This window comes from Idiotropiscis lumnitzeri, chromosome 7, assembly GCF_059441095.1.
Source record: "Idiotropiscis lumnitzeri isolate Australia: NSW breed Sydney's pygmy pipehorse chromosome 7, RoL_Ilum_1.0, whole genome shotgun sequence".
NCBI lineage: Eukaryota > Metazoa > Chordata > Actinopteri > Syngnathiformes > Syngnathidae > Idiotropiscis > Idiotropiscis lumnitzeri.
The window spans coordinates 7,206,807-7,218,763 of NC_142397.1; the positions used below are offsets into that span (position 1 = coordinate 7,206,807).

Genomic DNA, 11,957 nt, shown 5'->3' on the forward strand with positions numbered 1-11,957 from the left:
GTGACCCAAGCTTACTTTGAAGATCATTTACTTCTTTACAAGGTGACACACATTTACTTCTCAGGCCTGAATTCATGAGCGTCAGCGATTACATTTCACAGATAGAAAGTGTGCAATTCAACTTTGATCCAGATTGGGCAAATGTGATGATAATATCTCGTACCAATTTCTTTGCTTTTTTTCCAAGCATTAGCTTTTTTGAGATCTAAGATATTTCAATTTTGTAGTTTGACCAATAAAAGCAGATTTTAACATGCGTTGTAATTTATTGCTATGACTTTTCAGGAAAAAATTCCACCTGCTGCTGAACCTCACCCTTAATTAATAAATGTTTCTGAACATTTATGACATTGCATATTATATTATTATTGTTAGACTTCAAATAAATGTTTTGTCACTTGCTGACAACACGTCAGTGTAGGAGTTATGAAGGTGTGAGTTTCTGGAACGTTTGGCCACAAAGTTTCCGTAGTCTGTGTTCGTGCAATCTACGACACAACTTTGAACCACTTGCTCTTTTGCTACAACAAGCAAAGTTAATTTCTTTTCCTTCTACATTGTGACACGAAACTGCTGTTTACAGACCACATTCCCCCTAAACACGCACACACACGCACACACAATTGACGCATATTTAATTGCATGGGGCATGAGTAATAACTTCTGATAAAGAGATGAATACCAAAAGCAAGACCTTAGATAAAAGCTTTTATCATTTATGATAGTGAGAAAAATCATGGACACAGATCTCAGTGTGCGAACGATAACCTCAATAGTCTCAACATAAAGATATAGCAGAAAATGTTTTTGTTCTTCGAAATTGAACGCAAGCATGAATCTTTAAATTTTCATTTTTCTGTCATTGGCCCCAAAATTGTCAATTATTAGCACTTGTGGCAGAAATAATCTGCTTTCATATAAATTTAAGTCTGAGTATTAATGGAACAATAACCAAACATTTTTCTGTACATGTTAGAGAAAGAACGAGTACTTAACTGCATACAAGTGTAAGTTAATCTCGGACTTTGGGGGGGGGGGAGAAACACTAAAAGTGAAGCCTCTAATTGCGTGGCAGCGTCACAAATTAATCACACTTTCTTGTTCAATTATTGTGCCCGCCGAGCCATTTCCTGCCATTTGTCCGCTAAATACACTAAAAGGCTTTGGCTGGCAGATGCCGAGCTTGTCCTTGCACTCAGCCTTAACGAGTATTCAAAGAGATTCGAGCAACACACTCTTTCAGACTCCAGGAAAAAAAAAAAGCTGTTTTATATGATGGCGAACTACACAACTACCGCGTTGCTTATATGGTGGAACCTCGATTTAGCCAATGGGGACGGAAAAGGTGTTCCGTTAAAGTCTGTAAAATCAAAGACTCTTTTCTTGGCCTAATAACAGCCAACGCAGTTCAAAATTGTTTTGTACTTTTTTTTTTTTTTTTCGTACCTTCGAAAAATGTCGAGCACAGAACAAAATTATAGTCATACTGATTTCCAGTTGTTAATGAACAACAGACAAGTCAAAGTCCGGTAAGTTGATATTCCTGAAAATTTGGTGCGGATTGAAATTGTTGTATGCTAATTTGTTCTTCCTTAACAAAGTGATAAATCAAGTATTCAAAGAATAATTATTGGAGCCATGCTAATGCCCCTTGAGAGAAAGTTAAAAAATGTTGTAATTAGGTTAAGAAGATTTTGTTGAGTACCACTGGGGGGAAAAAAAAATCAGTGGGCTGTTTAAACACCAGGAGGTAAATGAAAGTGAATCGTCAATCAAGCAAGGTCCATTTGAAATAACCCACATCACCCGTTGCACCTTGACTACTGCCAGGTACTGAGGATTGAATGAACTCTGTATTTAGATGAGCAATCAGCTCACTGAGGTTCCTGTTGCAACAATCAATTATGCTTTTATTTTCAGTTACATTACTTTTTTTTTGCACATCAAAACGACCAGTTTGAATATTTGTGTTCCAGGGAAAGAGCAAAAGCTCTTGAATTATTGCTTTTGTTGGCTTTTTCATCATTGAGTTACATCTTCATTCTAATATTTTGCCATTTATATAAAAAAAAAGTCTGATTTAATTTGTAAAAAAATAAAATAAAATAAAAATATAAACTTTTGGAATGCATTTTCATTGGACACAAAAAATTCCCATAACATTGTGCATTTCTTATTTTTATTAATAGAAGAAAATCTGTATTTTTTGTTGTACTAATTGATATAACAATCTAACTTAATTTACTTTATGAGAAAACACTTTCTTCTTAAAAAAAAAAAAAATCACTGTATTTTTGTTGTTATTTTTAGGACTTTATATTGAAGAAGAAAAAAAATAGACTATACTTTTTTTGTTAAAAATTATTATTCATGAATCCACTTTTTTATCACATTGTTCTTGGAACATTCAGTTTTTTCTTGAAAATATCTAACCTAATTATCACCAATTATTATATAAGTTTTTTGTGAAAACAAATATTTCTTTATTATTGTAACATTACTAGCTACTGTAAAGCGAGAAAGGTGGCTGCAATGATTTTTTTTATAACTTTGATTAAACCAGGACTGCACAGCCTCAGCAGCACTTTTTTTTCTTCTTTTTTTTGTTTATGGGAAAACACTTGGACTAAGTCTGCAGTTGATCCGCAACAGTGTAAACATCCATGGCAGCTGTGAATCCAGAAGAATTCACAAGACTCTTACCTGACTTACACACACACGCGCACACACACAAAATCACACATGCCCACAAAATCCTGATTAAAAAAAAAAAGTCTGATTTACATGTGCATGTAAAGGTTAAAGATTGGAAGTTTGACAGCTGAAAAAATATATTCTCCATTATGTCCTACGTAAAATATATTGAATTATGTTATTAAATACAGTATTATTCTTTTATTGAATGAAATAGTGTTAAATTATTATCATTACAAAATCATTGTGTATAATTGAATTTCGTGGAGTACATTTTACTCTCAAAAGAATTCCCAGTAAAAAGACTTAAATTTAAAGGTAAAATATTCAGCATGAATTCTCAGAGTAAATGTTTATAATTTTTCTAAAAAAGCGGAACTAGTGAACTGTAACTACTGAAAAAAATAGTTGTATGCACAAGCATTTAGACAAATAAACGCCTCGCTAAAAGATGCCAGAAACACCCAATTGAAACATTTTCCACATATGGATTTGATCACGAAAGGGTTGTGGAAGGGACAGAGGAGTTTCCATCTTTTGCTGCCTGATTTATGAATCAGTCTTTGCACACTCACTTTGAACGACCGAAGCAGTGAGTCATACGTCAGAAATACACCCAACTGTTTCCAGGGTCAACATTTGAGAAACAACTCTCAATGTGATGCAATAAACACGTTAAATGAATACCTCATTTTTACCTTTGCCTAGCACAGAACCGGGTTCCGGATATCGGAACTTCCGTGGTGAGGAATCGACCGTTAATGTAATGTAGTAGTTGAAAATTGAATGCGTACGTTTGTTTGTTTTTCCGAAAGAGGGAATTTCTGTTTGACAGAGGTCCGTAGGTGGGAATACTTACTGTACATGTTCTTAACAGAGCTGGGCAGTCTGTTTTTCTAAATAAGGCCGGATGGTTGAGGTTGGATCGATACCGAGATAGTGGCCGGAGGATGGGGGACGAACCTACAAAAAGGGTCAAGTGCCCACCTCCGGTTATTAACATATAGATATATTTGTAATATCTCTTGTGGGGTACTCGAGGTCAAAATACGTTCTAAGACTTCGGAAGAACAGACTGGGAGGTCATGCAGGTGACAGCGTCTCGAATGCTAGGAAGAAAGCGTGGGAAGGGTTCTCCACGATATGGCCCAGTCTGCTATATGCAGTAGTCAGGGGACCCATTTGAAATCCACTGATCTTGGAGCACATCTTGCCTCTTCTGTGACGGCAGGTTTTTATCCAGCAGACCAATGAGAATGAGAAAACAAACTCAATGACGGCATGAAGGAATCTTGTTGATGACAGCGAAGGAGTTGAGGTTCCTCAGCAGGGAGGTCCTCAGGTGGCACATTGTCAGGATCACCTCCGTGTCGGAGAGGATGGTTATTGAAGACGGTGTTTGTACTCAACCGGCGACCCGTTGATAGTGGCGGAGACATCTATGACGGCATGGAGGGGTACTAGTTCGCATTTTCCGGTTTGACGTGCCGACTACTTGGCCGACGTGACGGTTGGCCATGATGGCCGTTTCACACAAGTAACAATGTGAATAATAACTTTTCCATTGGCTGGCAGAGGTTTGATCTCTGCTGTGTGCCTTTCTTTCAAAAGGAAAAAAAAAAGCTTTGTTGGAGCTCATCTGAAAGCGCAAGTGGTCATAAAGTTGTGGTGACTTGCATCCCCATTTACAGGACTTAACGACCAGTCAGCCGTCAGTGTGAAACACAAAGTGAGATCAAATGTCATGTTCTGTTCACTGTCTAAGTTAAATGTGGCTCACATCTGTTGCACTCTGGTATCTTCCCCTCAACCGACACCCCTCGCCCCAACCACCCAAGCCCCATACAGTGTTTCCTCCTCGATACACGTGTGCAAAAAAAAAAAAAAAAAAAAAACAGACGTCCCTCCTCTGAAAGCGGGTCGTCCCCTATAGCACCCCCACCTCCTCACACTCTTCACTGACATTTCAAAGCATCTTCGAATAAGAGATGAGAGCTTATGAAGCTGCGATCCCAATCGCTACGAGGGATATTTGTGATTTCAGGACAACAACTTAGACCTTGGAGCTCTTCCAATTGCTGTCCTCGCACACCCACTTGGACTTGACTTTTTATTCCGCAAGACTTAAAAGTGAAGACGGGTCGACATCCAAACATCAGCAGGTGAGCCCCTGACAGATATAAAAATGTTTCTTAAGCCAATTTCTGTCAAAAGCTAGGGAGGGATTTCATGAAATTCACTGGAATGTAAAGTTGGATCGGGACACACATGAAGCACTTGTTGTTTTTTTGTTTTTTTTTTGGGCAGGAAAACGATTAACTTGTAAATCCATCCATTTTCTACCACTTAGCCTGTTTTGAGTTGCAGTTACGCTGGACTCGAGCCCAGATGACATGGACGACATTTGCAGCTGTGTCGGTCACTACGCTAGCTGTAAATAATTATTTGTTAAGAATGCATATAAAAAAAAACGACGACATGAGCGGCTGTAGAAAAAAAAAATCCCAACTGTATGAAATTCAATCGAACTCCATTTTGTGATGCTGTAAACTGAAAGTCTTGTTGTTGCATGACTAAGGAGCTGGAGGCCGACAATGCTTTCTCCCATAAAATTTTATTCTCATAACTTATATGAGCTTTTATAATGTAGTAACACTTTATTCATATAATGCTATGAATGTTTTGTTAAAAAAGTACAACTTTATTTCAGTCACCATTGCACAATATTACATAATTTTTTTCTGTCCGTACGTATTTATAATATTAAAACTGCTTCTCGCACTTTAGCTGTATTCTTGCATCATTACCATTTTATTCTCGCAACTTAATGTTTTTTCTCAAAATAGTACATCTTTATTCCCAAATCATGACTAATAATTTCTTAAAACTTTATAATATTGTTATAACCTCATTCTCATGAATTTACACATTTTTCTCAAAATATTAAGATTCCCCTAAGATAATCTTTTTTTTTTTTAAATATTGTTTATATCATTACCACTTTTTTGGGGCCTGTTGCTCACATCATTTCCCTTAAAATATGCTGACTTTATTTTCATAAGATTAAAAATTCTTTCTGTGTAATATTGCATGTTTTTTTTCTCATGAAATTCTTTCTTCCCTCAAAATAATGTGATTTCTTTTCCCCCTGCCAACAGTAAGACTTGATTCTTGTCCTTTCCGTGGCCTCCAAAAGTCAATTTAGATTGAGTCACAAACCCGAGAGAAACATCAAAAATTGTGTTCTCTTCAGGCCACACTTGTGTAATAACAACACATAGTTGCGTTTATAACATTAACAAACACATCGTTGGCTCATATAGACAAGAAGTCAAGTGAAGCTTGGCTCGTAGTTATAAAAAGCAGATCTGTCTTAACTGGACTAAAAAAAAAAAAAAAAAGCATGCAAACACCATTTAACATTTAACTTAAAACACATCCTGAGACTGAAAAAAGAAATACGTTATAAGACAAAATGACTCTCTTCGCCCCCTTCAAGAGGGCGACCAGAAAGGCTGACTACACCGCCGTTGTATAATTTTAGATATCGTTTGTCTGCAAAACATTCCAGCCACTTACTCATCTTATATGAACAGCTTTTGGCAGCGCGCCTCACGCACACACATGGGCTGACTCAAATGGCTTCTTCCATTATTGAGTTTGGATTGGACAGAGCATCTCTGGCTTGGACCTTAATGGCATTATATGCTTCCTGGCCCCTATGAACACATCTGGAGCAGGCTTACATAATTTAATACAGAGAAATGCACTTTGGTCTATGTTTAGCTTTTATGAGATTGTCACCTAAAAAAAAAAAAAGGGTGAGAGTGGCTGCTGGTGGGGAACCAGGAAGTGAGTAGGGTCGAACGAGTACACGCTTGATACTAAACAGTTACAAGTGGATGTTGTAGTGAGGATATGTAGATCAAAGAAAGCTACGGAGGATTCTCGTTCAGGGGTCAATCAGGGATGCGTTCTTAGTCACATGGTGTTCATTCCATGCCTGTATGGATGGGGTGATGAGTCATATGATCTCCAACTGCATGCTGGTTGAAATGAGGCCTTTTGATTTTGACGAGTAGCACGGTGGAATAGTTGTTAATACTTTGGCGTCACAAGTGAAAAGTTCTCCCTTTGAATCTCGTCTGAAGCACTCCTTTGTAGAGTTTGGATGTTGTACCGCAGCTTGGGTGGGTTTTCTCTAGCTTCCTCCCACATCACCAAAACACGCATGGCAGTTTCATGGAACATTGTGATTTAGTGCGAACACTTGGGTGTTGCCTTGTGAAACCCAACCAAAAAAAAAAAAAAAAAAAAAAAGGCTTTATACTTCACAAAAGCAAACGATAGTGGTGATATTTTTGTCTTTCCAAACTCCAGGAGTGCTGCAATAAGAATAACAATGTGCTGACTAAGCAGTCTATTAATCTCCACACCAAATTACCTTCATGGCTGATGCAGTTCCTTCTGCAACAAACGATGACATCATGACATTTTTAACAAAACTGGCCTACTTGAATATAAATACAGCCATCACCAGCTGTTCATAAGGGAGAAGGACCGGGCCGGTGCGCAAATCAAAGTCAAAAGTCTGTGTACCGATTTTGGACTATTCAAGATACAAGCTGTCATTCGGATGACAGTCTCAGCTCGAATTAATAAGTAGTCTTTGAAAAGAGGCTTCAATCTTTTTATTGCTGCTTGCAGTTGAAATTTACTGTAAAAAGGAATGACGGGATGATGTTTTGCATTTAAATCAAGCACACAGCTTAGTCTTCTGCCAACATAAGCAATGATGAGTATCTATGTGGCTGTGCCGTAACCATTGAAGCAATGGATATTTGAACACAAGTATTGCAGCAACACGTGTAGACAGACAATATCACAGCACTCAGTCATACACAGATTTCAATGGGGAAAGATGATTTTAGATACGAGCATTGTGAGTTTCATCTGAATTTAGAAAATGAATTAAGTTTGGCTCCGAAGGCGCCGTTGCGTCGCATTTAGGTGCACCTAATGGTGTGGCCAGTAAGAATCTATTTGCTCGTGCTAATCAGTGATGCTTTCAGACAGCTTTGACTTTAGAAAATCTTACCCAGGAAGTGGCATAGATTAACATCTGCATAGAGTTTGCATAACGGCCCACTGCTTCCTGATTCTCTGACCGTGCATCTCCAGTGTTCATAAGCGACTTCAATCGGTGATTGATTCATTTAGCGCCGCGAGGTCCTTAATGTGCTTTGCTCAAGCAAGACTACGTCTTGCACGATCACCCCAGTTCTGAATATATATTTACTGAAGCTGCAGTCGCTTTCTGGGAGTTCATGTAAATGAGCATTAAGAAGATTAGTCAGCTTTCAAGTCAATGTTCTTCTCAATGAACAGACGAAAAAGTCTCCCCAGGAAACTGGAAGCTGCAGCAAAGCTTCAAAGTTGGGAAATAAAACATGGAGATTAGCAGTAAGAAAAAAAACATGTTGGTTCAGTATAGTAGACTACAACAAATTAACTCAAACGTTAATTCCATTTTACATTTGTTTTTCGCTATTGAATTAAAGAACTTCAATCAATCAATTCGATCAAGTTATTATATAACACGTAAGAGGAGATGCCATAGATGGGCTAACGAGTAGCATCAATGCAGTGGTATCAGTGCGATTTTCCTTATTTAAATCACATCACACTTTTTTGTCGTAATTTTGAGGGAAGGCTGGAACGGGATTTACAATCAGTTTTCTGTTTTTTTTTTTTTTCTTCTCTCTCCAGTTTTACCCCAGCAACAATGAACGTGTCCAGTGGGGCCAACTGGACTGCGGTGTGCGTTCGGATCGGTGACAGCGTCATTAGCGACCTCCTAATGAGCGTCTACATCCTGGCCTTTATCTTCGGTTTGATCTTCAACATCCTCACCCTCGGCCCCATTTTGCAACAAGTGCGCAAGCAAAACGTCTTGGGCATCTTCTTGCTCAGCCTGTCGCTCTCCGACATGCTTTTCATCTTCACCATGCCCCTCTGGATCAACTACTACCACCAGAACCATCACTGGAAACTGGGCGTCATGTCGTGCAGCGTCGCCGGGTTCTTCTACTACTCCAACATGTACATCAGCATCTACTTGCTCTGCTGCATCTCCGTGGACCGCTGCCTGGTGGTCACGTACCCCTTGCGCTCCAAAACCCATCGGTCGTCGTGCTACGCCTGGGCGCAGTGCGTCAGCGTCTACGCGGCGGTCATGGTTCTGCACATCATGGTGCTGTTCAACGACAACCTCCCCGACGCCCACGACGGACAAGCCGACCGCTGTTACGAGACCTTCCCCATGGAGAGACCCGTGGCCTTGTTCAACATGCTCCGGGTGGGCATCGGGTTCTTGCTCCCCCTGCTGGTGCTGGCCGTCAGCTACTGGAGGGTGCTGGCGACGGTGGGCCAGAGTCCGGGCCTGAACGCCCAGGTCAAGAGGAAAGTGCGCCTGCTGTCCTTCGGGGTGATCGGGATCTTCTCCGTTTGCTTCGCGCCGTATCACATCCTGCTTCTCACGCGCTCGCTCGTCTTCTACACGCGGCCGATCGGAAGCTACTGCGAGTTTGAGCAGAAAGTGCACTTTGCCTTCTCGTGCACGCTTGCCCTGTCCAGTTTGAATTGCGTGGTGGACCCCGTGCTCTACGTGCTGGTCAGCAACGGAATTCGGGAGGATGTCAAAGTGTGCTGCAAAAGACATAAAAGGACACAGATGAATGAGTGTGCGCCTTCCAGACACAACACGGCAAAGTATAAGAATAATCAGTTAATATGAATGTGCTCTTTGGTATTCTTCGCAGTTCTCCCGGCCGAATAAGACAATCAGATCCTTTGAGGGTGACACATTGCCATATTTGGCCACTCCCCTCGCCACCTCCTTCATATCCTGCTCAGTGTAGATGAGAAGAAAGATAAAACCAGAATTACACACATGACTTTTATAAAGCTGTTATCCATCACATGGATTCTAAAACCTTTTGTTTTGGGTCCAGGGACAACTTACGGGGAGACATTGTTCCAAGGACCGGCAGCTTTGGAATGGAGGGTCACTGTTCGAGGCCCTCTGTGGACAGAAATGTATAAATAGCAAGTAGACTTTTAAAAGTGATGAGTTAAAAGTAACCCAAATTGGGGGAAAATGCAAAACCCAATGCTGGGTTTGAAAAGGACAGAACCAATGCTTGGTTATTCGGATTTTTACCCAGTGCGTTGGGTCACGATTTTGAAGCAACACAGGGTAAAAACTAACCATACTGATGAGTTACAGATACCAACAAATTAAAAATAATGTAAACTTGATCGCCAACATTTTCAGGGGTCACCACAAAAATGATGGTACCCCCAAGAAAAGATTGAAAATAATTTCACCATATGGACGTCCTCAGCCAAAATGTGTCCTCTGATTAGCATCACGGGGGTCTTCAAACCTCTAATCAGTCAGTTGGCCTTTTTAAAGGGTGTCACAAGTAGGCACTGTGATGTGTGGGGAACATTGTGTGAACCACACTAAACATGGAACATCTGGAAATGAAATCTCAGGACTGTCAAGGTATTCTAAAGAGAAATGTGCAGCCCGGTGTTAAAAAAAAAAAGCTTGGACTCAGTCACAGGCCATGACCCGAAACACACCAAGAATGGCTAAGACCAAAACATTGGACTATTCTGAAGTAAATTCTATGAGTCCTGATCTAAACCCTACTGAACATTTGTAAAAGGAGCTAAAAGTGGTTCAATTTCATGAAATTGTGATATATTACTTTTTTCTGGTGCAAGTTATTTCTGTGACCATTGTGTGTTTTGCTTTCATCAAGAGGTGAGAACCAACAATTTTGTCCATTTGTGTACAGGGACAGGGAGGGCGTTACTTAGACATTACACTCACTGACTCACATACACACGCACACGCACGTGCACAATATGCAATCACAAATACATGCGAGCGTCATGTCAAGTATGCACATGCAATCAGGAAAGGACAGCCTCTTCTGCTGACTCATTTAAATGCAATAGAAGGTCAGCTATATGCAAGTAATTTTGTCGAAAAAGTGGCCTACTGCTTATGCACAGTCCTATAGGGAAAAAATAACGTTGACTATGACCTGCCATTTCACGGGAAATGCAATTTAAAAAGTAAACTATTAAAAATGTAAATTGTATGAAACAAAATTCTTGTTTTTTCTTTATCTTTAGTGTTTCAACAACCCCCCCCCAAAAAAATTTTATTAGTTTTATAACCAAACGAGAGAAAAAAATGAGGACAAGCTGGAAAAATAGGCAGAAACTAACAAGTTTTTTTGCATTGCATGTTTTATTTTTGAATTCTACTACAGTGTTAACAGTTGCTTGTGTCACTTCCATTTGCGTTTAAATGGACATTAACTATTCTACTACGGTGGTGGTCCCCTACCACCGGTTTGGACCGGGCCGCCCAGATGAAAGAAAAAATAACTTGCAGTGCATTGGGTTTATTTAATATTTGAGGCTTCAAAAAATATCTTATTTTGAAAAGTGAACGGCTTCTTTCCGCTACACCAACCCATGATGTACTCGTGACTCGTGGTGCAACGGATCACCTTTGATCTCTGTACGGATCAAGCAGCACGGTTCGGGCCGGGCACGATCCACAGAATGGCTGGAGAAAACAAAACTGTTGCGCGATCACATTAAGACAACCACTATAATAGCAACAGAAAATGAAAGCCCACATGGATCCCGTACGTTGCATGTATGGGAGCATTTTGGCAACTTGAGCAGAACCGAGTCCTCAAATTAATGAGAACGAAAAGGAGAACGCGCCGCCTCCGCAATAGCTAACTTCAAAATAAAGCTTAACAAATAATTCATTGAGTCATTGATGCCAATGCAATACCATTAGTAGATTTTTACTTTGAAGTTGGTGGCGTAACGGCTACCTTGACTTCCGTTTTCGACCTTTCGTCTTACTGTATCGCAGTTTTAATTGACTTTACATAGTTGCCACCTACATCAAATCAACGCCATCCCGAAATCATATTCAGTCGCCAATTTAGTTACTTATGTCGTCATTGTATGACCCGACACAAGTCTCCGTTGTTAGTAGCTACTACTGGCTAGCAGCTATTGGTTAGCATTAGCAACAAGTGCCCGCTTCCCCGCCCCGGTACGCTGAAGTTATGAACTTGTATGAACCAGCCCGCGGCTGAAAAAAAAAAGACTGGGGACCACTGGGCTACGATATCGAAAGCAGTGAGGCAAAAGGCAAG

At 40.1% G+C, this 11,957-nt stretch overlaps 1 protein-coding gene across 1 annotated transcript; it reads left to right on the top strand.

Moving 5' to 3' along the window:
• The first annotated feature begins 4,678 nt into the window (after nucleotides 1-4,678).
• Nucleotides 4,679-11,951, top strand: gpr184 (G protein-coupled receptor 184). The gene is made up of 2 exons (XM_088300449.1): nucleotides 4,679-4,856; nucleotides 8,464-11,951. The coding sequence occupies exon 2, from the start codon at nucleotides 8,480-8,482 to the stop codon at nucleotides 9,488-9,490; it is 1,011 nt and encodes a 336-aa protein (XP_088156575.1). The 5' UTR covers nucleotides 4,679-4,856; nucleotides 8,464-8,479; the 3' UTR covers nucleotides 9,491-11,951.
• The last annotated feature ends 6 nt before the right edge of the window (nucleotides 11,952-11,957 follow it).